The 26,292-nt window shown below is 51.1% G+C and overlaps 4 protein-coding genes across 4 annotated transcripts; 1 reads left to right on the top strand and 3 right to left on the bottom strand.

Annotated features, from left to right (window-relative positions):
- Positions 1 to 202: 202 nt before the first annotated feature.
- Positions 203 to 1,665, bottom strand: LOC112888951 (protein transport protein Sec61 subunit gamma). The gene is made up of 3 exons (XM_025955364.1): positions 1,436 to 1,665; positions 1,217 to 1,346; positions 203 to 438 (listed from the first exon to the last, which is right to left on the bottom strand). Exons 1-2 carry the CDS (start codon positions 1,527 to 1,529, stop codon positions 1,231 to 1,233), a joined length of 210 nt encoding a protein of 69 aa, XP_025811149.1. The 5' UTR covers positions 1,530 to 1,665; the 3' UTR covers positions 203 to 438; positions 1,217 to 1,230.
- An 8,999-nt stretch (positions 1,666 to 10,664) lies between these two features.
- Positions 10,665 to 11,638, top strand: LOC112873717 (protein GLUTAMINE DUMPER 4-like). Its single transcript, XM_025936745.1, has one exon. It carries the CDS (start codon positions 10,816 to 10,818, stop codon positions 11,386 to 11,388), a length of 573 nt encoding a protein of 190 aa, XP_025792530.1. The 5' UTR covers positions 10,665 to 10,815; the 3' UTR covers positions 11,389 to 11,638.
- A 2,374-nt stretch (positions 11,639 to 14,012) lies between these two features.
- On the bottom strand, positions 14,013 to 15,809 carry LOC112895005 (zinc finger protein CONSTANS-like). The gene is made up of 3 exons (XM_025962898.1): positions 15,172 to 15,809; positions 14,917 to 15,054; positions 14,013 to 14,796 (listed from the first exon to the last, which is right to left on the bottom strand). The coding sequence occupies exons 1-3, from the start codon at positions 15,691 to 15,693 to the stop codon at positions 14,419 to 14,421; spliced, it is 1,038 nt and encodes a 345-aa protein (XP_025818683.1). The 5' UTR covers positions 15,694 to 15,809; the 3' UTR covers positions 14,013 to 14,418.
- Positions 15,810 to 24,893: 9,084 nt separating this feature from the next.
- LOC112884977 lies at positions 24,894 to 26,292 on the bottom strand. Its single transcript, XM_025950639.1, has 2 exons — positions 26,057 to 26,292; positions 24,894 to 25,968 (listed from the first exon to the last, which is right to left on the bottom strand). Exons 1-2 carry the CDS (start codon positions 26,290 to 26,292, stop codon positions 24,894 to 24,896), a joined length of 1,311 nt encoding a protein of 436 aa, XP_025806424.1.

Here is a 26,292-nt window from a genome sequence, read left to right as displayed (position 1 = left end):
TGGCCCTTGCTGCTCAGATGTACTAACATTACATTCACAAACAGAACCCTTTAAACCAACCATGGTACCACCAAACGTCAGAGACTTGCAAGCAATTCACAAATCTAAAACCTATCCTGGTTAGACCAACATGCTACGGTAGCTACCACTGAACAGAAAACGTCAACCTGTAAGGAATCAGGAACAGACCCAAACCACAAAATAACCAAGAAGGCAGGGTAAATGGGTGCGGAAACTGTAACCATTGGATTTTGTCACCTGTTAGCTCACGCATGCCTAATTGGTATCAGGTTACAAAAGATTTTCAAGTCTACCAATACATTCTTTCGAGACAAAACAGAAGGAGCGGTCCTTAACAAAAAGATTGCCTAAATGATTCTTTACGATATTAGGGCTGAAAACTGCTTCCTGGCATTGTACAGTCCTGCAGCCCGTCATCTGCACCAGAGGAAACAAAATAACCATTAGAACTGATCATGATGCTCTATTGGGCTCAATACGTTGATCCAAGTGCAAAGGAAATTTGGGTGAGATTATGATTACATTGGGGGTATCCATGGATTGTCATTTCATTATGTTTGCTAGGAGGTAATAGCACAAAGCATCAATCACTAAAACACAAATTTGCAGACTCAAGTACAACTGGCTAAGAGTTTGAATTGCAGACTCAAGTACCCAACACTTAATTTCTGTGTTTTTGGAAAGTGCAACTGAAGAATTTGCAGGATGTTAAAAAGAAATAGCATTTTGTTTATCACCATCAGCTATAAATTTAACATCAGAACTTCCAAAATCTAGCGTGACTGGATCATCACTTTTCTGGAGCCAGAACATAAACATAGTGAAAAATCAGGTTAACTCGTCCAATTTAGCAGATTCGTCCAATTTAGCAGATACCAAGTGAACATCACGAGAGTATTTTAAGGCCACAGGTACTCATTTGAGACTAAAAATTGGCTTCAAGACCAAGCTACTAGTAGTCTACAAGCTAATCATACTGTATAGCACAAGAGCCAATCAGGTGAACGCATAAGCACAAGCCTTATTCGACCTCTGCGGGGATCAAATCACATGACTCGATATTAAATTGAAATCGTTCTAAGCAGAGTTCGATCGATCTAAAGAGATCCATCGAATTGCACATATGGGGCACAAAAAAAATGAGCGAAGGCGGCTAGAAACCAGATCGGGGAGAGGCGTGAGGCGCAAAATATACCTGCCGGGACCGGATCAGCCTGACCCGACGATGATGTTGTTGATGGGGATGAAGATGAGCTTGACGAAGAAGCCGACGAAGCCCATGACGACGAAGCCGATCGCCGTCCGCGCCGCCACCTTGGTGAACTCTGCGCGCGTCAAAGCCAGCCCATCAGATCCGGCGAGATTTCGCAGCCAGCAACGTACCGGGGTCGGGGATCTGGGGCTCGGCAGTTACCCTTGCGGTCGGGCTTGTGGCAGCGCTTGACGAGGCGGATGCTGTCCTTGGCGAACTCCCGGAGCGGGTCGACCACCGAGTCCACGGCGTCCATGGCGGCGCGGAGGAGGAGATCTCGAGGCCGCTTCGCTCGCTTGGAGAGGAGAGGAGACGACGACGACGACGCGGAGGTGGCTTTGCGCGTGATTTGCCTTCTCGAGGTGAAAGCGTCCAATGCTAATGGCTTTGGATATCTTTTTTTGAGAGGAATGGCTGTTGGATTGGATTTTTTTTTTTTTTTTGAGATTGCGGCTGTTGGATTGGATGGATGAGTCATCCATCGGGCTCGGACGGACTGGGAGTGGGCCTCCTTTTGGATCGCGTTATAGGCCCAGTTTATTGGGCCCCAAGCAATCCAACCCATCGGGCCCTGGACAAGCACCCATTTGCGTCCTCGGCCTTGTAACGGAGGGCCGATCACCCGGAGCAGCAGCGCACGCCCTATCGCGTCTGGCTGCAACATGGCCGAGGACGCTGCAAGGCATGAACGTCGGCTCAAGGCTTTCGCGGAAGAGGTTAGGCGTCCCATCCGCTCTCCTCTAGCACCAAAGCCTGCCAAAAACAACGGGTTGCCCCCGCTCAACGGGAACAACCCGTGCTGCCGAAGCGTAGTGAGCGCCTAGCCAATCACCCTCTGGTCAATGTTGCTTCCTCCAAGTGCGCAGAAGTAGTGCTGATGCGCCACTTCAATGTCATCCTGGAGACGGCCACGGCAAACTCAGACTCCAAGAAAGCCTACTGAGAAGCTTGACGACGGCCTCTTCGAGGCTGTCAGGGATCTCCTGCCGGCGCTGCGCAACAGTTCGCCGGCCGAGGGCATCACGGCCTGAGAGTTGAGCCCGGCTAATGATCAACAATTGTTTTCATTCCATGGATCGGCTCATTTTAATATCCTAGAATGTTGTGTGTTGTTAGGGTTGTTTAAATCCCGAGTAGTTAGCTGTGGGTTGGCCTAATGGGTATGTCTGAGTGGGTGAGTACGGCAAGTAGGGATTCGTGGAAACTCTCATTTAGAGATTCGGCCAAAGGATAAATGCGCAGCAATCTTCTAGAATAGCTTGTGAAAAATAAAAATAATAACCCTACATCCTATTTTATTTATATATATTTCTAGAAGTGGATGAACCGGAGAATACATGGAGCAGAGCTCCGAGCTACAGCTCTGGAATCCTCAGGAGGAGGAAGAAGTCTCCCTCCTTTTTCCCCGCCTCCCTTTTTTATCACCCAGCCCTCAGGTGTAAGGCGGTATATAGAAAGTAGATGACGCATCCCTATTGAGGAGACGTGGTCTTCATGCATGTTTGTAGTCGGCGCCACTTTCTCTCTCCTTGACTTTTACTCGGGATATACGATACATGCATGCCTCCAGAGTTATTTAATACTCGCTGGGTACATACATCATGCAGGCTGCATGCATGATCCTTTCTCCACTTGCTTGGTATTAACATGCATGTGTGGCAGGAGCCCACGCCTCCTTGGGTCATGTGTCCGAGTGGATGAGAGGGAGGGAACTGGCTGCCGGGACTGATGTGGCTAGGGACCATTTATATCACCTGTTGCCTTGCCTTCAGATCGAAAGCAGCCTGCCTGCATTCCGGGGTCCTCCTATGGTGCCGTCCCGGCGTGCCGAGCTGCACCCCGGGATCATCCGGACTCCCGGGATATGGGAATTAGGTGGGCCCATCTCACAAGCCATCCTTTCGTGCATCGTGGCGGTTGGACGTCTTCACGAATTGTCTGCTCAGGGGACCTGTTCTCTATACGCTGACAGTAGCCCTGGCCCCATGTATGACCGACGACCCGAAGATCAGGCGTGGGACCAATCTTCTCCTGTACGGCGCCTTGAATGCTATTTTATCATGACCGGTGCCAGCCTTCCGCCGGAGTGGTGCCACCGGGGTGGACTTGTTGCGACCAGAGGCGGCCATTTGCGACCGGAGTCGGTTTTGCCGGCGGAGCATGCTTTAGTACGACCGAATTTGGCTCTGTGCGGTTGGAGTCGGCTTTACTGCCGGAGCAGGTTTTAGTGCAGCCGGAGTCGGCTTTGCCGCCGGAGAGGGCTTTAGTGCGGCCGGAGTCGGCTTTGCCGCCGAAGCGGGTTTTAGTGTCACCGGAGTCGGTTTTGTCGTTGGAGTGGGTTTTAGTGCGACCGAGTTGGCTTTGCTGCCGGAGCGGGCTCTAGTGCGATCGGAGTTGGCTTTATGCGATCAGAGTTAGCTTTGTGCGACCGTAGTCGGCTTTGGTTAGAAACTTAGAATTGACTCTTTATTTAAACTGCAGCTTACAATATGTGCTTGTTGAGAGGGAGATAGATAACAGTCTGGCCATGCACGCGCCGTGTCCCATGTCGCGTGAAGCTCGAGGGGTGCCCAGAAATGTTCAGCGAAAAGGCCATGGCGTGTCCGAGGCGTCGCGCGAGGTCAAGATCGCCGCGCAAGTCCGGGGTCGTGGAGCTGTCACCGCAAACGTCTCGAGGAGCTCCGGGCCGCCGCTGCTGATGCTCTGAGCTGCTCCGGGCTGCCGCCCCGAGCTGCTCCGCGCTGTCGCTGCCCCCCTCCCCCCAGGTGCAGGCCGATAATATGGTTTCTTTTTTAGTGCTCCATGAGTACTTATTTATCGCGTGATGCTTTCGGCTCCGCGGGTTGTAAACGAACTTTGTTCTTCATTCTTAATATAAGATGCACAGCTCTCCTGCGTATTCGAGAAAAAAAATTTACGGTTTAATACGAAAAAGCTTGACCTGACGCTCTAACAGTTGTGTTGAAGCCACTTTGATGTGGCTTCGATTCGAAGACGATGACCGTGGAGTGTGCAGTCTGCAGCGGCCGCCGCGCGCCGTGATTCTCTGAACGTGTAAAAAGCAATTGCTCGTCTCTCTGCAGAGACGCTTGGCAGATCTATTGGTTCATGCAGTGGAATCCCTTTGATACTGCTTGATTCCAAATGTTTGCTGCATTATAAGAAATGTTTCTAACACGGAAAACTTTTGCAGAGACTAGATTCTCTGCTGTCCAAAGAAAGCCTATGAATTGAACTAGCTCTGGTTGCAAAATTCTAAAGCTAAGACCACTTTGGAACTGGGCAATGGTGGTTGCAATTGCTCAGCCTCTCTCTATTTTATTCTACTCTTTTAGCATGTGTCTGGGTTGTGGATCAAACTGAGTTTGGAGGGGCTCGATCCACTTCAATCTACGTTTGGTTGTGTTGGGTCTATCATAAGAGGAATATTCCCTCAGATACCGATCGAGATGGCGAGATGGTCCCAAAAATCGAGCGGACCATCCTGCCCCACTTGCACCCGTCAGCACCGTCTCAAGACCGTCCGCGAGCGAGCGCGTTGCCGCTGGGACTGGCCGGCGCTGGGGCGCGCATGGGCGCTGGGGCTGGCCGGCGTCGGGGCGGGCGTGGGCAGGCCACGCCCGGCGCGGGTGGAGGCGAGGCCACGGCCGGCACTAGGGCGGGCGGAGGTGCGGCCGCGACAGGCGCCGGTGCAGGCGGAGGCGGGCCGCGGCCGGCGCGTGTGCAAGCGGAGGCGCGGCGCGGCCGGCGCTGGTTCGGGTGGAGGTGCGGCAGCTGTAGCTGGCGAGTGGGGGCGGGCGGAGGCCGGGAGGCGGTAGAGCAGGGGGTGAATGGCCAGGGGGCGGTGCAGGCGAGCTTGGGCCGCGGCCGGGGCAGGGGTGGTGCAGCGGCGGGCGGCGCAGGGGAGGCGCAGCAGCTGCCGGCGGCCTGAGGTGGGGCGAGGCGTGGATGGCGGAGCGAGTGGAGGGCGATCGACCTGGTGGCGGGCTAGCGACGGGGTGCGGCTGCCGGCGCGGCGGCGGGCGAGCCAGCTGCTCCGGGACGGGCAGCGCGAGCACGGTAGGACGGCGTGAGTAGGATGCGCCTCTGGGAAGAAGAAGATGGCTGACAGATAGGCCCCATGGATGATGACATGTGGGTCCATGAGTAATAGCACTAATGGTGTCAAATTGTCATCCATCGCACCTCACCTCATCCCCATACCAAACCAGAAACTTGGTTAAACTAGGTGGAACCTATCTCTCTCAACCAAATATAAGATGGATTAAAAAAAACTAAGTTGGAGCCGACCCATCTCATTTAGTCCCACATGCTAGGCTTAGGAACTTTGTCAGGTTCTCCGGTACTCTCTTTCTCCCTGTTTTTCTAGACAACATCGAGTTCTCCGATTAAAAATTCTCTCACCAAAACTCCTTAGCAATTAGTGTCAGGGTCGTATTGAGTGAGAGACAGAGAGAGGCTGCGCAGCCCAAACTTGCAGGCGAGTTGGACTGGGTCGGATATGTAAATCAGACTTTCTCCCTCCTTATATGAATTAGCAGTGCTCTACTGCTCCTGCTCTTTTTCAGAAAAAGAAAAAAGATCCTGCCTCACCACAGCCCACCAAATCATCAGCTTGGATCGAAGGTCATTTTGCAGTTAGCAGTTACTGAAACCACAAACAAAATGGTTGTTGTCAACCTGATGCTGAAACCGCAGGATCTCCAAGTTTCAGGTGTTCGACAGGGTTGACGGATCGTCTGAACCTGATGACGACGATTCCAGCTGCCATGTATGGGCCAAAAGCTTTTCACCATCGAAAAATCCTCATCAATTCCGATACTGACAGCACGTAGCATACATCATGAGCATTGCATTGTCCACGACGGAGAAAATGTGTACTTGGACTGCCGTGTTTACCTGCCCTTGTGGATCATGGACCTACCCCTTCCTATCGGCTGGAACGAAGCAAATGAGAGGAACATTTCTACGCTTGGAGGGCTGCAGAAAGATTACCAAGAACAGACTACGGACGGTGAGGCGAGTCCTGGCTGCAGAACCGGCCAACACCCACCTGCAGGGGCATCCAGGACGGCGATGGATGTCGGCTGGCGTGGAGACTCGGGTATGCGAGGACGGTGATGTCAATCGGCTCGGTGTGGCAGCGGCGGAGGAGAGGACCGAGGAGAAACGGACGCGGAAGAGGGACACGGCGGGAGAGGGGGGTGGGGGGAGCGGAGATGCGGAGGAGCAGCGCAAGCCCGTTGCCGGCGATTATTTCTGCAGAAATTCTTCTCTTTCATGCAGTGCAACCCCTTTGACACTACTTGAGTCCAAATGTTTGCTGAACTCTAAAGAAATATCTGTAACTCGGGAGCTTTTTGCAGAGATTAGATTTTCTGCCGTCCAAAACAGACACTGAATTGATCTGATCCTGATTTGCAGTTCCTCTTGGTTTGTATTCAAAACTGCAAATCGCTTTCTCTGCGTAGGACTCTGCCTGATCACATTTGTGTGCGCCAGTGTCGTGCTCGTGCCACCGACGCAGTGCGGTCCATCTTCTTTGTGGAGTGAAGCGGTAACAGGGAGAGACATCTTTGTGCAGCGTTCATGCCAGTAAGGTGAAGTAGGCAACTGGCCCTTTTTCTATGGTTTATGGAAGGGCCCTGGCCGGTGGAATTTTACTGCTTTTATGAAAAAAAATCATGAACTTGGTAGAGCATTCTGACTTGTGGTTTATGAAACAGCGATGGGATTGATTGATGTCTTGCGGCGGCATCGGATCCTGCAACTATTTATTCACCAAGAGGTTGCCAAGAAGCACACAAAGAGGTAACAGCAAAGTTATATATATACAAAAAGAAGAAGAGGTAAGGAAAATCAGGCTGTATATGAGCATATTAGACACTGCAGTTTTCAGCAGCAGTTCCCAATTTCATGCATAGCACCTGAGCACAGCACTTCCCACAGGTGTGCACTACTGTTCTTGAGCATCCAGACCAACACGCATGTCGAGCAGAATCGGCGGCTGACGGCTGACCTAGAGCCTACAGCCCGGATGCTGATTGCTGAATTCCTTCCCGTGTGCACTGAATGTTTATGGTTTAAGGGAAGACCCTGGCTTTCAACTGTGGATTCGGTTGAGCATTCTGACTTGTGGTTTATGAAACAGTGATATATAAGATTGAAGATTGATTGATGTCTCGCAGCAGCATCAGATCCTGCAACTATTTTATTCACCAAGAGGTTGCCAAGAAGCACACAAAAAGGGAACAACAAAGAGGAAGTACATGAACATATCAGATACATTCCTCCTGTCTTTCTTCAGAGACTGCACGAGTGCACAATTCGGCAACAGCTACCACCTGCCATTCGTTAGCACCTGGGCACAGCACTTCCACAGACGTACACTGTTGTTGAGCATGAGCATCCAGACCAACCTGCATGTTGAGCATACTCCCTCCGCGGCGGCGCTGAGGCTGACTGGAGCCTACAGCCCGGAGGCCCAAATGCTGAACTCCTTCCTATGTGCGCTGAACTTCAAGGTGTGCTGTGGGCAGTGACTGACATGTGGATGCAGATTCAGTTCACTCTGCCTGTAACTGTAACTGCCGTTCGATTGGGACTTGCATTGCATGGAGACCAGCTCGTCACCCATCCAGCTGCTTCCATGCATCACATTGCAGGGTTCTTCCACTAACAGCACACTGTAACTGATTAACTGGAGACTGTTTCTAATCAGAACTGAAAACCACTCCGTTTCCTGCAAAATTCCAATGCCATCTAGGCCGCTTATATCAGTTGCTGCGATCAGGATCAACTCCGAGCGGTTGGGTGCTCCAGCGCCCCGTCTCTTCGGCGTCATCCCGGTCGCCGCAGCGCTACAGCACGCGCCTCGGCGAGCAAAGCTAATCGAGCATCGGATATGAGCTCCTTTCCGGCTTGTCTCCCCACCATCTTCCTTTTGGATTGGCATCTTCTCTTCGCTGCCTTTTGGGCTCCGAGCTTATCCCAGAGCGGCAGCGCAGGCGGGTAGGCCTCTGTTGCCGGCTAGCTCCGGTGGAAGGCACACTCATTTGCCAGTGGGACACTGGGTCAGGCGACCTGATCGAGCCGCCGCAGCTGCTGCTGAGCAGCTCGGAGCGCTCTATGCTCTGCATAATGGTTAATCATTGGATGGTTACTGGCAAGTCCCTGGGTCTCAACCGACTGATGAAGCAACATCGAAACGCCCTGTCAGCATCACTTTTCTTTTCCAGAGTTGCCGATGGTATTAGAAAGAAATAGATCAAGAAGAGTACCATGCTGAACAGTGCAGCAACCCTAACGGATCGAGCAACGGGGACAACGACAACAAGAACACACCAAAATAGCAAAGCTAACAGCAGTCACCAACTCAAAGCAGCTGCCATCAGCATCACTTTGCATGCTAGTACAAATAAGACGCAACCAGGTAATCAAAGGGGACCGATCAGGTTAAGCTCTGAATGAATTCCGTCTGAATTAAGCTCGGGTGAGGCCATTAATCGCGTCTGATAGCCCCGTCAGGCAGAAAGGACATGCATGAACAACTAGGGTTGATTGCGATCGCGCAACCAAGTGGCCTCCGGGCTGTCCTGAATTCAGCCGTGTCCGTCTGAGAAAGGTGGCAAAGGTGTGGAGCCGATCGATGGGGATTGGAGCATGCATGCAGATAGATTCTTCTTCAACTTTAGTAACTCCCACCTCTCAATGCAATTTTTGTTTTTGAGGTCATCTCTTTTTCAAAAAAAAAAACTATGCAACATGATCATTTTTTAACGAGTGGACATATATCATGTCGACAAATAAGGAAAAAAATTCTCCTTCATGGAAACAAGGGGTTTCTCCCATCCTAATAGTTTTTCTTTTTCCTTGGCAATGTTTTGATTTGCTCTCACTGTCTCACAAGGTGTGCCCTATTTATTTATCTCACAATTTTGGCATAAAAACAAGTGAGAGTGGGAGACCTTTTTGCGTGCCTGTGATTTTCAAGTGTCGTCACCAACAGTGCACAGGCCAAACACACTTCTTCTCGCAAGAGTCAGGCTCTGATTGCTGTGTATTGCTGTCACAAATGTCACGGTATCCAAAAGCTCGAAAACTTTCAAAAACGAAAGGTCATTGCCTTTCTCTCAAAAATGATAGCTCCGTCGTCGCCTTTAACACAAAGAACTGGAGTAGGGAGAAGTAGAACAGAGGAAGTCACACAATTATTAAAGCGTTTTCCATTTATGAATAAATATTAAAATAGTTTCTAGTGGTCAGTTTCTTTTAAAAGGATTGGGCAGCTTCTGTAGCTTTTGTAAGTGTTGCATATGAATTCCATCATACTTGTCATGTAGTTTCGTATTTTGAGTGGTACGGGCGTTTACGAAATAAACTGAAACTCTACCACTGCAAAAGGTTAATTTCTCTGTAGTGCTCAATTATTGTGGTGAGGTGTGAAGTTACTTTTCCTGAAATCAGCAGAGCCGTCTAATCCATTCCTATATGATTTTTGTAACCGCATTTTTATGATTGATTGCCGTTTAATTTTGTTATTGTAGTTCAGCGTATTTTCATGTTCAAATTGATGTTCGATCTGAACTTTTAGTTATCCCACCACAAGAGAAAGAACAAAGTCAGGCACCTCTTTTATTCTAGATGAGGATATACACTACCATGTCAAGGAATCATTGAAAAGAAGAATAGCATGGATTAATTATTCGTTGCTTTTTGCAGGTGTTTGCAAGGCGTAGGTAAGCTAAAAAAAAGAGATCTGTTGTTGGATCGGTCTCTTCAATCCTTTTGTGGAGTTCTTCCAACTTACAAAATGGGCAAATTGTAAGCCACAGTGCGCACACGTCTGCAAAAAGCCGTATAATGCTGGAGCCACTTATGGAGATAACCTTCATGCTATTATTTGCTCTTGGATAAGAACATGGCTTCAATTTGTGAGAGTTGTAAACAAGTGATAATGCCCACAGATATGCTATAGTATAGTGCCAAGGAAAGCGAAACAGTGGTTGCTTTTCTCACTGATGGATCACTAAGCAGCAATTGAAAAAAGTTATCAGGCTAAACAAGCCAGTGAAGCAACCCAAGGTGCCGTGCTTGGAATATCTTTGCCGTAGGATCAGGGGCAGATCATAATGTACTTTTGCAAAGGAATCAAATAATTCCGCTTTACAAATAACCCGATAAAAAACGGATTTATCGATACAAAGTATATGAACGCAAAATATTTACCTCGCTCCATTTCATTTTTCCTTCTTCGATTTTGATTTTACGGTACTAGACTAAATCCTTTTCTGCTTGATTTGTTACCAACTTATTACCATATTTATGCCTTAGTGAAACTCTATATATAGAGGCCTACTAAGCAAGTACAACCACTGCCTCCTATTGCCATTTCACTAACCCCAAGGAACACTTCTCCATATCTCTCTCTCTCTCTCTCTCTCTCTCTCTCTCTCTCTCTCTCTCTGACAGCAAAAACACAAGCGGCAACAGAGACACTGAGCCTCGTGCCAGTGGCATGCGCTAGAAGATCAACAAGACCAATGTGGCCTGCAGGCGGCGAGCACCCCATGGCCATGGGCCACGGCCCCGCGGCGGCGGCGGCGTCGCCGAGCTCGAGCGCGAGGCTGCCGGCGCCGCACTCGCCGTGGCAGTCCCCGGTGCCGTACCTCTTCGGCGGGCTGGCCGCAATGCTGGGGCTCATCGCGCTATCGCTGCTCGCCCTGGCCTGCTCCTACTGGAAGCTCTCCGGCAGCCTCCTCGCCGACGGCGAGTCGGAAGACGCGGAGCGGCAGGGCGGCGCGGGGAGCCGGCGTGGGGACGGAAAGGCCGCGGCGGCCGGCGAGGCCGGGCCCTTCGGGGATCGCTGGCGGGAGCACGTGGTGGTCATCATGGCCGGCGACGAGAGGCCGACGTTCCTGGCCACGCCGGCGTCGGGCTCGGGCCGGGGCGTGGACGCCGACGACGTCGCCGTGGGCATGGACGCCTACGACCTGGCCGCCGATGAGGGGCGGTGCGTGGAGTGCGCCGCGAGATCGCGGCCGGCCGGGGACGGGCTGGTGAGCCGAAGCGAGCTGAGTGATTATAGTGGTAGTTCTGTTATCAGTGAGAGATGAAAGGCCGTAAGAACTAAGATCTCCTGTTCTTGCATATTCTTTTGTTCTGGGACTGCGTCTATTTTTTTTTGTATATGTAAAAATTAGCCGGGTGCTGGAGCTGCAGATCATCGAGACAATTAGCTCCAAATGATTCAAACTCCAAAGAGTTGGAGCAAAGAACCGAGATGAGTAGCAAGCGAGATGGATCATGGATGAATTCCACTGGAAACAGTTTCAGTTCTAGCGATGAACAATGGAGATTACTGAATCCCATGCCCTCAAAATGCTCTTTCTGGGTTCCTCGAAAAAAAAATGTTCTTACTGAATTCCAAACAGAGCCAAAGAGGTGGCACGCAATTGGCACGGACGTGTACAGAATATGGACAGCTTGAGGATGGACTGATCGTGGGTGTGCGCATGGACAGAGAGGTAGGGTAGCCATCAACATCATCCGTCGAGGTCGAGTCGAGGCGCATCATCATGGACGTACGGAGGGAGGGAGGGTAGTTTGCTCTGACTGGCCTGCGACAAGCTTCGTTCTGGCCTTGTGGGCGAGCCGTCAGGTGCAGTTTTGTCCGCATCGACCCGTCGGTCGCCACAGCAAGCACACAGTACGAGTGTCTTGAACAGTGGTCGTGTCGGATCAAATGGGTGAAAAAAATGAAACGAAAAGAACTTGTTCTGGTAGAGTTTTTTAACCTGAACGAGCAGCTAGTAATAAGGTCGGTTAGAATAGGAATTCCGTAGAAAAAACTTCACCCAAAAAAGTCATCGTGAAACCTTTCGAAATTTCCTTAGATGGCTCAAGCAAAATGAAAGATATTTTTTTTTAAAAAAAACTGCGACCGTTCCAAATGGGCCCTTAAGAGAACCAGATGTTAAGCCACCACGCACTGTCGTATTGGCACTGTTCGATTCAGTGGGAGGGCACCTGAAACGGATGCATGATTAGTAGACCGACAGCATGGATTAGATGCCCCCGTGGCCCGTCAACTCGCGCAGGATTATATTCTTGACGGTTGACAGGTCAATTTTCCTTCGGAAGTACAGATGAGATGCTCGCCATCTCTCTCTGCGTCACCATAGCTTCTTCAGAATTTACAATGTTTAATTTTAATGCTTGGGCCAGTCGGAATCGATTCCTTCACGGGCTTCCTGTAATTCCAGAGCAGGAGGAGGGAGTCTCTTCCAGACCGTAAAGCCCATGGGCCTAACCAATAATTGGGCCGGGCCCATCAGGCAACGGCAGATGGAGGCCTGCCCCCTCTCGTTCAACAGACGTTGTTGCCTCCTTACGAAACGAAAGTGGAAACACGTGCTGAACTGCTACCGATGGTAGGCGTGATCGACTGAGACCGGAAGGATAAGGAAGATACCAGCAAAAAGCTTGAAGCGAAGGCAAAGCGATGGGAGATCAGCGACCAATCACAGGGCCTACTCGCCTACGGCCTTGCCAAGCACTCCACCGATGCAACCGGCTGGACTGCACGGACGGCGGCTCAAAACTGTTCCTTCTCTTGCCGTTTCGCCATCAGGGGAACTGCAGAACACTGGAACACCTGTTTCTGCACTGTTCTTTCTCCAGGATGTGCTGGAGCCTGCTGCATCTGCAAATTGATTCCGATCAGCATCCATACCAAATCTTGGAGACTTTTAGGCATCAGCTGTCGACGAAATTCTTCATGGAAATCGTCGGAATTATGTCTTCGACCACTTGGTCTGCAAGAAAGGGTTTTTCTTTTTTAGCAGAAGCCAGTGTCTGTACATGAATGCCTACCTTCAAGCGCAACTTTGCGTTGGTTATCCCTAGAGCCAAGAAAAAAGTACCTATCATAGAATGGCTAGATTCTTTAAATTAGCTCTTAGCACCTTTTCACCTTTCTTCTATTCTCTGTAACTCCTCTTTTTATTTAATACACAATAAGTAGTAGGGCCTTTTTGGCCCTTCTGTTGCATGAAAAAGTAAGAACTGTGTGATCATATTTGTACATGAGGCATGATTCTTCCATTGACAGGGCCATGTGTTCAGGTAAAATATTAGTGCCACTATCTGACTCTCTTCGGACAAGGGGCATGAATGTTTATTAGTTCGCAAGAACCCAAACTGTAGTGTAGCCAGAAGTTGGATCAAGGGTTCGTTCGAATTCATCCAACTAAGATTTAGCTAGCTAAAATTTTTAAACCAAATTTTAACTAGCTAAAAGTTCTCCCAGCTAAATTTTAGTTGGATCCTTCAGCTAATAGACCCAACTAAATTTTAGCTAGCTTTAGGTGTGTTGAAACAGCTAAATTTTAGTTGGTGTATTAGCTGGACCGTTTTGTAGTCAGCTGGGCCGTTTGGATCCCTAGCAGCTAAATTTTAGCCAGTGGATCCAAACAATCCATAATCGAGAAAATGGTACATGAGTTTATATCGATCTGTCTGTAATAGAATGGCAATGTTGTGTTGAAAACAACTCAAATTAACGGGGACGGGGATTTTTCTCCCCCGTTGGGACGGTATGGAGAACCATTGCTCAAGTCCCTGACCGTTTGATTGAAGGCTGGACTGGTAAGTTGAACTGCGTGCCAGCCTCACAAGCTGCTCGTCGCTAGCTAGGGCAATCAGCCGTACGGAGCATTTTCCCATGCAGCATAGCACATTTTTTTTCCCGACACGAGGCAAGCTCCATTTCCATTACTCAAAACGGATGTAGCATAGCACATGCATGCAACCTTGCAAGGGAGATCCATGGCTTTCCAAATATAGCATGGCGAATCATTCAAAGAGACCGTCAGATGCTAAGCATCTTCCCTTGCCGATCCAAAATTACAGAACTGGAAACTTGCCGTTCCAGCAAACACGTAGTAGGAAGCACGCGCTAGCCTGCTAATTAATTTGACAAGGCCAGCCGATCGCCAACTAGAACTCGCCGTTCCAGCAAACACGCGCGCATGCAGCACGACGGCACGCACGTCGGACACAACGCGCGCGCTACGCCGGCGCGGATCGACCGGCCGTCTAAAAAACGTGGCACGCGGCGCGGCAATCACGCGGCGGCGCGTCGATCAGAAGGTGGGCACGACGCCGTAGCCGGCGGCGAAGTCGAGCACGTAGGGGTGGTAGGCGGCGGGCTGCGGCTGCTTCGGCGGCGCCGCGGCGGCGGCCTCTCTGGGGAAGCCGGCCGCCTCGGCGTCGGCGTCGGCGTCGTTGTCTTCGGCGCGCTTGGCGAAGCGGCCCTTGACGCGCGGCCGCGACTCAGCGTAAGCCTTGCGGGACGCGTAGCGGATCGTCTTCTCGAACCGCCGATTCTTGCGCTTCTCGCGGTACCGCATCAGCCGCGCCTCCCGGCTCTCCGCGGCCGCCGGCGCCGTCGCGGCGACCCTGCCGGCCATGACGCCGCCGTCGCTGCGATCCGGCACCGCCCCCGCGTCCAAAGACGACACCTGCTCGTACCAAAACCAAGTTAGTAAGATCGGTGCACCGATCCTAAAGCTAGCTCAATCTTCCTCGTGCCTGTGGAAGTAAAGGTTCTTGCAGCCACAGCACAGGGCACATGGTCTTACACTGTGGGTAGGAGTGGCGACGTACGGCAGGTAGGCCGCCTTGGACTGCGCGAAGTCGAGCTCGATCACGCCGCCGGTCACGCTCCCGCCGCGGCCGCAGATCGCGTCCGGGACCAGGCCGACCTCCGATGACGAGCCCTGCTCGTCCGAAATGAAAGCGTCAGGAAAATTAACAGCTAGGAAGACGTGCACACGAGGTGGAAGAGATAATAACAAACAGTCAGAGAGGGGCAAGGTAATCAACCAAGTACTTACGCTGTGGCCAAGCGACGCCGCCGTGTAGGAGCTGTAGGACGGCTTGGCAACGACGGCTGCGGCGGCGGCGCCACCGAAGTCAAGGTCCAGCGCGCGGCCGCTTGATCCGTTGTTAGGCACGACGCTGTCGGCGTGCGGGAACCTCGCGAAGTCCTGGCCGAGGAACGGGTCCATGACGTCCGCGAACAGCAGCGGGTCCGCAGGCGCGGCCGCCCCGATGGGCTGCACGGGCACGCGCTCGTGCCGGCGCGCCAGCGGGTTGGCGTCGTGGATGTCGGCATCGCACGCGGCGCAGAGCGCCGCCGCGTCGGCCCGGCACGTGACCGCGGCCGGCGCGCGCTCGCACACCTCGCAGACCCAGACCCTCTCGTGCCCCGCCGGCGCGTGCCCCGCGTCGCACCCCGCGCACAGGTACGCGCCGCCGGGGCACGTCCGGCAGTGCACCGCCGCCGGCGAGCCCCCGCACGCCCCGCACAGCCGCCCGCCCACGCCCCAGTACCTCGTCACCAGCCCCACCTCCATCCGGTCCCCCCCACCTCTCCGAGCTCCCCAACCGGCACCCGCGACGCTGCTTAATCTACTCAATTGCTTACCACTAATGGCAGGATTTACCAGCAAGCTTAGCGAAGCTGGGAGCAGGCCGCGACTATTCCTTGCTTTATAGGGGAAGGGGATCTCCTCTTGGGTCGGGGCGGGCGCGTTTGTCCAGGCGGGGCGGATGGGGGATGGTCTCGGGTAGAGGTGGTGGTGGGCCATGGGGCGGCGACGGTGACGTGGGCTGGGGGGGACACGTGGGCCGCCGCGGGCCAAGCGAAAATGCGCGAAATGTTGATCTCGTGGATTTATCGGGCGGTGGGGGCCCACGTGCCGACGCCGGGTCATGTGAGCCGTGGGGCCCGCGCACGGACATCTCGGAGCCCAAAGAGGGTGTGATCACTGGTCATGCCGCCGGGAATAGGTCATTAGACAGGCAGGGTTGGGATAATCCCTGTACGGATAAGCTATTATATCATGGGCATCCTGCTGCTTATCGCCGCGTGTACATGCCGCGCCAGCTCGATGACTTTTTGCTTAATATTTAAATTTCATACTTTATTTTCCCGGCACGATAGAGCCTGGCTTAACCTTAAGGCACAAGCTAAACTAACCTAGCTGAAAAAACTACAGTAACTTCTCAGATTGAGTAACTTGTTCAGGTGATAAGTGATCATAAATTTACAATAAGTGCACGATGAGATTGGGCAGGGAGAGATATTACCGCGAAAGCGGCGGCACGGACGCGTCGGCCGCCTCACGGGTTCCGCAAGAGACAAGGGTGAGCTTTATGGCGGGGGCGGTTTGACGCCGCGCGCGCCGGGCGGTCAAAAGTAATTATTTTTAAAAGTTGGCCTCAATGAATGCGCTAGCAACCGATTAACTACCTCTCGCGCTCGTCATTAAGCCATGACGGGTCATAGCAAATAGCATCGCTGCCAGTCAACGTCCGTCTAGCTGGCTCCGCCTTCTCGCTCCGGAGGCCACTAGCGCTAGCTGCGACGGCGTGCAGGCGCAGCGCGCGAAATGTCAGGAATAGCCTCGGCGCGTCTCCCTCACCCCTCCTGCATCAACTTTTCCGAGCCCACGACTCGTGTTTAATTGCTCTGGCGTGTATCTACCCCGTGGATTCGAAAGCCATGAGCTGAGGTCAACGACGACGGGAGATGGACTCGCTCTCGAGCATTTTGCATGTATAAGCCACGACTGTGTAGAAAACAAGTGTTGCAGTGTATACAAGTATAGACAAATAGTTTTTTCTTTCTTTCTAGATGAGCATTTTCTGATCATCCTAGGTGCTGATATTTTTTCAAGATTTATTACAAGAATTAATAGTAATATTTTTTTCACCGGTTCCATTCAAGGCGACCCGCATGTGGTGCCTTCAAAAGGTCAGTATTTATGTACATGACGTTCGGCACCTTCCTAAAAAAACAACGTGCTACTAATAATTAGCCATTTCACATATCCTAGTACGAATAATTCAACCCATGAACGAACTTTCGAGAAGAGACTAGAACAGTTTTTGCATTGCAGACACGTCAAGCCATAATCCCCCCGCGATCGCGTGCAGTTGAGTAGCCGGCGCCGTACGTCGAGTCGTCGACCGAGTCCGCGATCCAACGCTTCGCGCCGCACGGAAGACGAACCGTCCAAACCTTGTCTTTCCGGGGGAAAAATCTCCCTCGAACAGGCCACGGCGACACCCGGCCCGGCGCGGCGACACCGACCCGCGCGGCGCCGCCGGGCTGGCGGCCGGAGCCGAGCGCGCGCGCAAGTTGACGACGACGCGGACGCGCGTGGGGCGGCGGCGCGTCGCGTGACCTGCCGCCGAGGGCAGCCGGGACGGGGACTCGGGCCCGTGCGACTCGGCAGGGGCAGGCCGGTCATTCGTGACGAACGGGATGCCGTCATATCCCGCGGGGTTGGACGGCGACAGCGGCGCGGCGATCCGGTGCGGGCATGTGGCCGTGTCGCTTTGCCGAATCGAGCATGCTGCATGCCCCGTCCAGGTCCAGCTGCGCGTCTGGCCGTAGCTGTGGCTCTAGCCCTTGTTTAGATTGCAACAAAGTTGCAATAGTGATACTGTAGCGCTTTCGTTTGTATTTGACAAATTTTATCTAATCACGAACTAATTAGGCTCAAAAGATTCGTCTCGTGATGTACAATTAAACTGTGCAATTAGTTATTTTTTTTACATATATTTACTGCTTCATGCATGTGTCCCAAAATTAATGTGATGGAGAAAGAGTGTAAAAATTTGAAATTTGGAGTGCATCTGAACGGGGCTCTAGTTGGTAGCCGCTTCTGCGATGCGAGCATCTCCACGGGGGGTCGCGCCATTCGCGTGGCCAGTGCTGCCAAATGATCTCCGATGCTTCTGGAGCCAACAAGCATTTTAAAATGAAAGGTCGGATCGATTTGTTTCGGATTTTGTTAATTAAAAGGCATTGTCTTAATTATTGAGATTCTTTGTCCCAGGCGGCAGGCGCAGCCTACTTCCATAATTTGAATCTATGCGTAGTGCGATGGGCTGGATTTCGAATCGCACGGTGCGAGTGCAATGGGGATGTGCCAGTGTGTGTAGCAGATCATGCATGTCCCCGTCAGCTCGAAGTTATGAGCGCGCATTTGATCCTGCGCGTCGTCTCGGGATGGCAGGGAGCTGTGCGCGCGCGTGTGAACGAGCTGGATGCCCGGATGGCGGGGTGGGGCGGCACGGTCAGGTCACCCATCGCCGGGGGGGCGCCCCGATCAACATGGCCGGTGCGCGCGTACAGCTGAGCTGCTTGACCTCGAGCATAGGCTGGGACGGTGGGACCCGGGAAGGTGGTTGCGCTGGTGGGGCCTGGCGGGGCGGGCAGGTTGACGCGCTATGATTGGCCCCGCCGCCAACCCCACAGCTCCCTGGGCGGGGCCCGCCTCGCCGCCGCCCTTGGTCAGGCCGGTCCTCACGCGATCGATCGCTTGCATGCCTGCCGTGGATGCGAAGCCACTCGATCGCCAAGTCCCGTAGCCATCACCGTATGATGTGCGTGATGCGCTACAGCCTGCGGTTCAACTGTTGATAAGCCAGGCCGGCGGTGGGGAGGGTTCCAGACGGTTCCATCTTCCATGCATGTGTAGTGTAGCTCCTGTTCCTCGTCGCGATCGCGATCCATTCCATCCACCGCCACTACAGTTGCATCCGTGCTGAAGGAGGGGAGGGAAAAGTTGAAAAAACACGAAAGAGAGAGAAAAAGAAAGGCGTGGAACTTTGCGAAGGAACTTTTTCTTCTTCTTTTAAAAAAATAAAAAAAGAAAGAAAACGGTAAGACGTGACCCCAACCTCGTGACCGCACAAGAACGAACTCGGCGCTTCTGCTTTCGACAAGGGAAGGCAGCATGGGTCATGGCGGAGGGGGTTCTTGGCTCCAGAGAAACCTGCAGGGCTTCGTGGAGCCACCACGCCGGCGCTTTTGCTGGGCGCTGCGGTGCGCCGCCGCCAGCACGCATGTGCGTTCGGACTGGGCGACCCATCCGCCAGCGGGCACCGGGCGATCACATGTGCACGGGCCGAACACGACTTGGCTGTGGGGGACGATAGATCCATGGATCGATCAGGAAGGGGCATGCGTGCGCGCGGGGAAGAGGACCGCACCGGCGGCGGCGGGTGCCTGCCTCTGCCTGCCCGTGTCCGAGAGCGCGCACGTGTAGGCCGGCAGGCCGGAACCGTACGTGCCGGCCGGCGGCTTTCGGCGCCGACGGATCCCGCGGCGGTGGTTGAGCTGCCTGCCTCCCCCGCCCCCGGCCGGCAGAGAAACGTGGCGAACCTTTTCTCCCGTGCTCCGGTGCTCGTCGTCCGTCCGTTCCTTCGTCTCGTTTCGACGTATGTCATGCTGGGCCGTTCGGTCGCGTGGCCCACGTGTCTTTGGGTAACGATGGGCCCAGGCAGCCGTTTCGGGCCGAGCTGGCAGGCACAACCGGGCCCAAACAGAAGGAGGTCCAGTAACGCGTGGCCGAGGCCCGCGCCGGCGACGAGGGTGGGGTGGCAACTTGCCGGCGACCGGATCACGCTTCGCGCCCCCTCCGCCCGGATACCCTCCCTATTTTATTAAAATATTAAATAGAGAAAATTTCCTATTTGATCCTACTAAACTTACCTCTTCCTGACTTTTTTTTTCAAAACTTCCCTATCTGACACCACAACTTTCATTCTCCCTAAGACTGATATCAGCAGCGAAGCTATCGGGCCTTGCAATTTGAAAAAAGCGGTCCGGCCCACTCCTCAGCAGCGTTGGGATCCGTTTGGCAAAATAGGAGCCCGTTGAAGTGGTAGCAACAGCCCGCACCAGCCACCGACGCATAGCACTTGAGCCACCGACAGGCTAGGGCTTCGCACGGGCAGTTACTGCGCGGCGGCTGCAGCGGCGGTGGCGGCGGCGGCCTAGCGTCGCTACAGGAGGAGGGGTTCAACGGCACTCCGAAATCAGCTCGTCCCCGCGATGATGAGTCGGAGGACCGGGCCGGGCGGAAGGAGCCTGTCGGCGGCGAGGCGCCACCAGCTCCACTAGATCTACCGCGGCAACCTTCAGCCTCAAGCTCGTCGACCTCACCTGCAGCTGCGAGGTACGAATCCGACTCAGTCTCACTCGGTGAGGGCGTCTCTCTCCTCAGGCGGTAGATGCTCTCGAGAAATCTCTCGAGCTCGGGAACGCAAGCCATGCCGGGCCGCAACCTACGTCCTCCGCTCCCCCTTCCTCCCGCCTGGCGCCGAGTTCTATCTCAGCAGCTAGGATTTTATTTGAGTTCATGTAAGGACCGGATAAGAATGTTGCAAAACTCCACATATCCGTGGGTTACGATGTCAATGGTCTCACCTATGCACTCTGATTTGATTTCCCCTTGTTCTCGCCGAAGCTGGAATCGCACCGCCGCTCCCCTAGGTCGCGCCGGGCGCGCCGGGGGACCGCGCGTCCGTCGAGCCAAGAGCCGCGGCACCCCTGCACGCTGTGTCCCCCGCGCAGCAGTGACCGCTGCGAGAAGGGAGTAGGTTGGATGTTTAGGTTTAGGGTGTTGAGTTAGTTTGTTGTCTACATTGTCGATTGTATGTCGTACTTTATATGACAGCTAGTAGAATTTTGTTGTCTTGGTCATAGGTTATCTACTATACCGCTAGTAGCTTTTCATCTTGGTGTTGATGGAGCTTGGCGTTTGGATCAAGTTGGTATAAAGATCCCTGTAATGTTGATCTTTTCTCATAGTAATATGTGCACTGAACATTATCAAAATTATATGCAACACCATTTATAGTTTCACTTTTGTGCAAAACTCAGAATTTGGATGGATTTATAGGGTACAAAAGAATCGTAACTTTCTATTTTGTTATATATCAACACTGACAGTCCATTACAGCCCATGATGAGAAAAGAACATGGCTTTTAAGAAATATACCGGTCCCATGTTAGGACGCCGCGCCTGCAGTTTTTAGTAAATACTAATTGACTCTTCCCAACCAAAAGCTTATTCAGATTTTTCTCTGATACTATATTGCGCATCAAAGTACAACCCCACAAATCACACCCACAAAACACAGTTGAAATTATAGTACTCTCCACTACTCCTACACATGTACTTTTTCAATGGTCACCGTCTTTCGGTAGTTAGCGTAAGACAAGAGACACACTTGCCAATGCCCTTCTCAGCTAATAAGTGTGGTGTACGAGAGTGATGATATAATGATTCTCTAAAATTTACATATTATTTTTTACAAAACATAAAGTATTATTATATTTTTGTAATTTATATTCATATTTATTTTATTAGTTCTTGTTTTCAATAGGAAAAATACGATGATGAACACTAAATAAAAAAATATCATTGTTGTAATTGGGTCACTACTCCTGCGTTCAGCTGTGTTCCTTGTGTAGCCCTGTCAAATTGGGTCACTACTCCTGCGAAAATCATTATTAGGAACTAATCTGTAAAGTACTGAATCAGTTGCATCAAAGTGACAATTGCGTCTAATTCGTATCCTAATTTGTATAATGCACTTGACCTTTACAATCACCTATACCTGATTTCGGCAAAGGTCAAAGCAATTAATTTTCTTCATCTGAACATGTTCCTGATTTGCACTCAGCATTTGCTAGTTTAGAACACTACTTACATAGACTGCGATATCTTTATTCATCTTACTTGTACTAATGTACGTTGTTGACATTCAATGTTACAGAAATCATTCAACCGGCTCAACTTCTCCAATGGATGCGCGTACCGACACCTTCTGTGGTGGTAACCAAACCCCCCAGTACCCACCATACACACCAGCCTTTGACCTCGATCCTATGCCGCCGCCACCGCATTCTTCCGACATGACAACTTTGCACCTGTCTCCCCTGCTCCCACAACTTGGGTCGCCTCAGGCTTGGCCCAACCAAACTGCGTCCCAACAGTTTGTGTTTCCTGAACCTAGCGTGCACATACATCCTGCCTTCAATGAGCCAATTCCCAGCCCACCTCGACGCTCTACCAAAAGGACAAAATCGAAAGCTTCTTCTTCAAGGGGTCCGTCGTACTCTACCGCAGAAGACAAAGCACTATGCTCCGCATACCTAAATGTGAGCCGAGATCCTATCGTTGGTGCCTATCAGACTGCTGAAACCTACTGGGAGCGCATTGCCAAGTACTACAATGAGAACAACAAGTTCAGAGTCCCCCGCACACCCGACTCTTTGGCAACCCGATGGCATAACATTTCCAAGGACACAGCCCGTTTCTGCGGTAAAAAGGCGGAGGTTGATCGGCGAAGGGAGAGTGGGAAAACTGAAGAAGACAGGGTACTAACTTTGTAACATACTTTTATCAGGGCACAACCATCCCGTAATCATACATGTGCACTTAATTTAAGTTGCTGACTTGCTTCTGCAGATCGAAGATGCGCTTCAGCTATTCCTTGGACAGGTTGGCAAGCCTTTCCAGTTCATGCATTGCTGGACTGTTCTAAGGAACACTAGGAAATGGGAAGATTGGATTGCAACCAAAGGAGCAGATTCTGCAGGGGACAGAGAAGCACCGAATGCTGAAGAAGGTCAGGAATTCCATGCTGGAGCAGGGGAGCTTTGTAGGCCTATTGGTCGAGACAAAGCCAAAAAAACGAGACATTCTGAAGGCAAGCAATCGTCCGAATCATCTGCCTGCATTGAATTGTTTCAACAAATGGCCAAGAACAAGGAACTGAAAAACCAGCAAGAAGCTATGTGGGCCAGCGAATACAAGCAGGTGCAAGAGCGTCAGCTTGCATTAAAGGAAGAATCTACGCGGCGGCAGCTTGCATTACAGGAAGAGCAAACTCGGATCCAGCGCGAGCAATTGGAGTACCAAAGGCTGGAACATGATAGCAAGATCATGATGATGGATCTTAGCTCCTTCTCTGATGTCGCCCGTGAGTACTTTTTAGGCATGCAGAGGGAGATCCTAGAGAAGCGCCGGCGAGGGGGGGACAACAATAATGCAAACTAGACCTTATTCAAGCTGAACTATGTACTTCTTGCATGTACCTTTATTTCAGTCGGGGAGCAGTGTATTCATGGCTGTGTTTGTTTGTTTGCTTGTTCTCCGAATGGACTGTAGTCGACAAAGATCATGTCTATTTGATGCACTCTGTTGTCAGAGCAAACTTACTATCTACATACATGTTTATCTGAGTGTTCTATTGTCTGGATTCTGTATGTTCTATTGTCGACAAAGATCATGCAGGTCTGCTATTCTGTATGTTCTATTGTCAACTTTGAAATGGTGATTTGAACATACGATATATTTGAGTGTTCAGTGCTTGCCTGGATAACATGAAGATGGTGTATGGTGATGACTCTGCCGAGCTCAGTAATTTCAGTCGTGTGGTAACTTTACTTTCAAGTTTTGCTTGAAGTTCTGTGCTGCTCCTATCCAATGTGAACTGTTTCATGCGCAAATAGTCATGTCCAGGGTTCAGGATCTTGGTAATTCGTACATTGTATCGAACTTGGGTGATTTCAAAGCAATTCTTCCATTATGCAAGCAACTAGTCACTCTTTTCGGATATGCAAGCAAGCCGGAACTCTTGCATTATCGAATCTTAAGCTAACATGGAAGGCCCCAACACACTCAATTTGGACCCTTAAATTACATAGCAACAACAATTTTCCTCAAACGAACCAGTAATTCGTGAAGTGGCAAATTAGTAAAAGAAGAAGGAAAACAAGCTGTACAAAGCATGGGGATGATACAATCCCCAGAGATAAAGACACTTCAGAGCTGACCCAGTCTATGAGATTGCAGCTTGGCCTCAAAGTCTGTATGCTTGGCACGTCCAGGAGTTAATGGATGGTGTGATGCCCTCAAATATCAATGCATTCCTTTGTTTCCAGATATTCCAGCAAGCTATCATAAAGATCTCCATGAATATCCTTGAACGCAACATGGTGAAATGCTTCAACCTAGGTTAGTAGCATATTCTCGGAATGCTGAATTCATAAGCTAATTGACACAAGCTTGGGCACCTGGAAAATGGGAAAACATATTTGCTCATGGAACTAACTTATATCAGTGCGAAAATTGTAGTGCATGAAACACTATCAAGCTGATTCTGTTAAGTTTCTTTCCCTTTAGCTGTTAGCTAACTTTATGTATATAAGCAAATAACTTCTCCCTGAATTCTCAAACATTTTCACACATATGTAATAGAGAACTTCTCCCTAATAAATAACTTCTCCCTTAAGCCATAACTTCATGTATACATAACTTCACCAAAGTATTAAAGCCATAACCGCAAGTAACACATATATGTGTACAGCAATGTATTAATAGATACCATCAACTGTATAAAAAAAATATAGGCAAATTTACGTAGTTAATTTTGGACAAAGGTTAAAAGCAAATGTCTCATGTGACATAGCAGTTTCTACAAGCAAATGTCTAATGGCAAAACTTTAGAACCTTTATCCCTCCAAATTTCCTGGATAAAAAGTAATATACCTGAAACACCCTGCAGTAAGTGCAGGTCCAATCGCTGAGACAATGAACGGAGATTAAACATAAAGAGTGTGCAAGTTAAAACAAAGACACTATAAAAATACCACAATTCTCAAGCAATGTATCTAAAGCATAAAACTTGAACCAACCAAGCAATGTATCTAAAGCATAAAACTTGAACCAACCAAGCAATGTACCTAACAGAAACAAGCAATGAGCAATCCGTTGTCCTTACCCCAGGTGCTGCCACACTCGTTCCACACATGCTCCATGAGGTCTTCCTGCAGCCGGTGATGCATGCCTCGATCTTCGATTTTTCTGTGGTTTGCTATCAAAGTCTGTATGCTTGGCACGTTCCTCGGGAGAAGCACAGGTGCAGTGGCATCTTCGAAGTCGTCAATGGTCGCCAGCGGAAGTCCTCGCTCATCCGCAACTGCCATGTTGTGCAGGATAATACAACAACTCATGATGTTCTTTAAATCTGCTACCATGAACATTCTGGCAGGACATTTGACAATTGCAAATTTTGCTTGTAGCACACCGAATGCTCGCTCGACATCCTTCCTGTAAGCAGACTGCTTTAAAGTGAAGAGCTTCTGCTTCTCAGTAAATGGACTAGGAACTCCTTTGATTAGTGTCGCCCAATCCGGGTATATGCCATCTGCCAAGTAGTACCCCATGTCGTAATGGTGACCATTCACGGTGAAGTTGACAGCAGGGGCATTACAAGAGGCGAGGTCATCAAAAACAGGGGACCTATGGAGAACGTTGATATCGTTTAGTGACCCAGGGAGACCAAAGAAGGCGTGCCAAAACCATAGGTCGGGCCCGACCACAGCCTCCAGTATAATGGTTGGCTTCTGTGTGTGTCCTCGGTGCTCATCGTGCCAGGCAACAGGGCATTTCTCCCATACCCAATGCATACAGTCTAAGCTTCCAAGCATTCCTGGGAACCCTCTGTCCTCAGCAACCTGCAGCAAGGCCTGTATATCGGTCTCATTTGGGCTACGTAAGTAGCGTTGTTCGAAGAGGTGAACCACACCCTGGATGAAATGCTTGAAGCTTTCCATAATGACAGAGCCAGACATACGAAACTCTCGGTCCAGAGAATCAGGTGTGCAGGCGGTGGCAAGCAGTTTGAAGCAAGCAGCAATCTTCTGGTAAGGATGGCATCCCATCTTCCCGGCAGCATTTTCCTTCTCCTTGAAGTAGTCATCGTACTCAGTAACAGCATCTGCTACACAGCAAAACAGCCTAGGTGACACACGAAACCTGGAAAAAGCTTGACGAAATGTCAACGCAGACTCTCGTCACAACATAGGCATGAGAAACAAATGAAAATTGGCTCATTTGTGCTCACCTCCTCCGGAAGAATACGTCGGGGTAAACTTTATGGGGGTCAAAGTAGTCAAGACGCAGCCGATGCCAACCCTCCCGGATGTTTCGCTTGACCACGATGCGTTTGACACTGTAACGGCTCCGCTTGGCCTGGCTATGAGCACCAGCAAGTAGGCCATTTGCATATGCTGCGAGAACCTGCTGTTCGTCTTCTTCACTCGTCTCCCCATCCGGAGGTAGCCCTTGGTACACGCGCAT

This window comes from Panicum hallii, chromosome 1, assembly GCF_002211085.1.
Source record: "Panicum hallii strain FIL2 chromosome 1, PHallii_v3.1, whole genome shotgun sequence".
In the NCBI taxonomy this organism is placed as follows: Eukaryota; Viridiplantae; Streptophyta; class Magnoliopsida; order Poales; family Poaceae; genus Panicum; species Panicum hallii.
The sequence above is the reverse complement of the archived record's forward strand: the minus strand, read 5'-3'. Positions and strand labels throughout refer to the sequence as shown.

Coding starts and splice junctions, on each gene's coding strand:
- LOC112888951 (XM_025955364.1), bottom strand. CDS start 1,529: ATGGACGCCGTGGACTCGGTGGTCGACCCGCTCCGGGAGTTCGCCAAG. Junction 1,347..1,435: donor CCACAAGCCCGACCGCAAGG/GTAACTGCCGAG, acceptor TGACGCGCGCAG/AGTTCACCAAGGTGGCGGCG.
- LOC112873717 (XM_025936745.1), top strand. CDS start 10,816: ATGTGGCCTGCAGGCGGCGAGCACCCCATGGCCATGGGCCACGGCCCC.
- LOC112884977 (XM_025950639.1), bottom strand. CDS start 26,292: ATGCGCGTGTACCAAGGGCTACCTCCGGATGGGGAGACGAGTGAAGAA. Junction 25,969..26,056: donor GACGTATTCTTCCGGAGGAG/GTGAGCACAAAT, acceptor AGCTTTTTCCAG/GTTTCGTGTGTCACCTAGGC.
- LOC112895005 (XM_025962898.1), bottom strand. CDS start 15,693: ATGGAGGTGGGGCTGGTGACGAGGTACTGGGGCGTGGGCGGGCGGCTG. Junction 15,055..15,171: donor CGGCGTCGCTTGGCCACAGC/GTAAGTACTTGG, acceptor TCGGACGAGCAG/GGCTCGTCATCGGAGGTCGG. Junction 14,797..14,916: donor TCGCCACTCCTACCCACAGT/GTAAGACCATGT, acceptor TGGTACGAGCAG/GTGTCGTCTTTGGACGCGGG.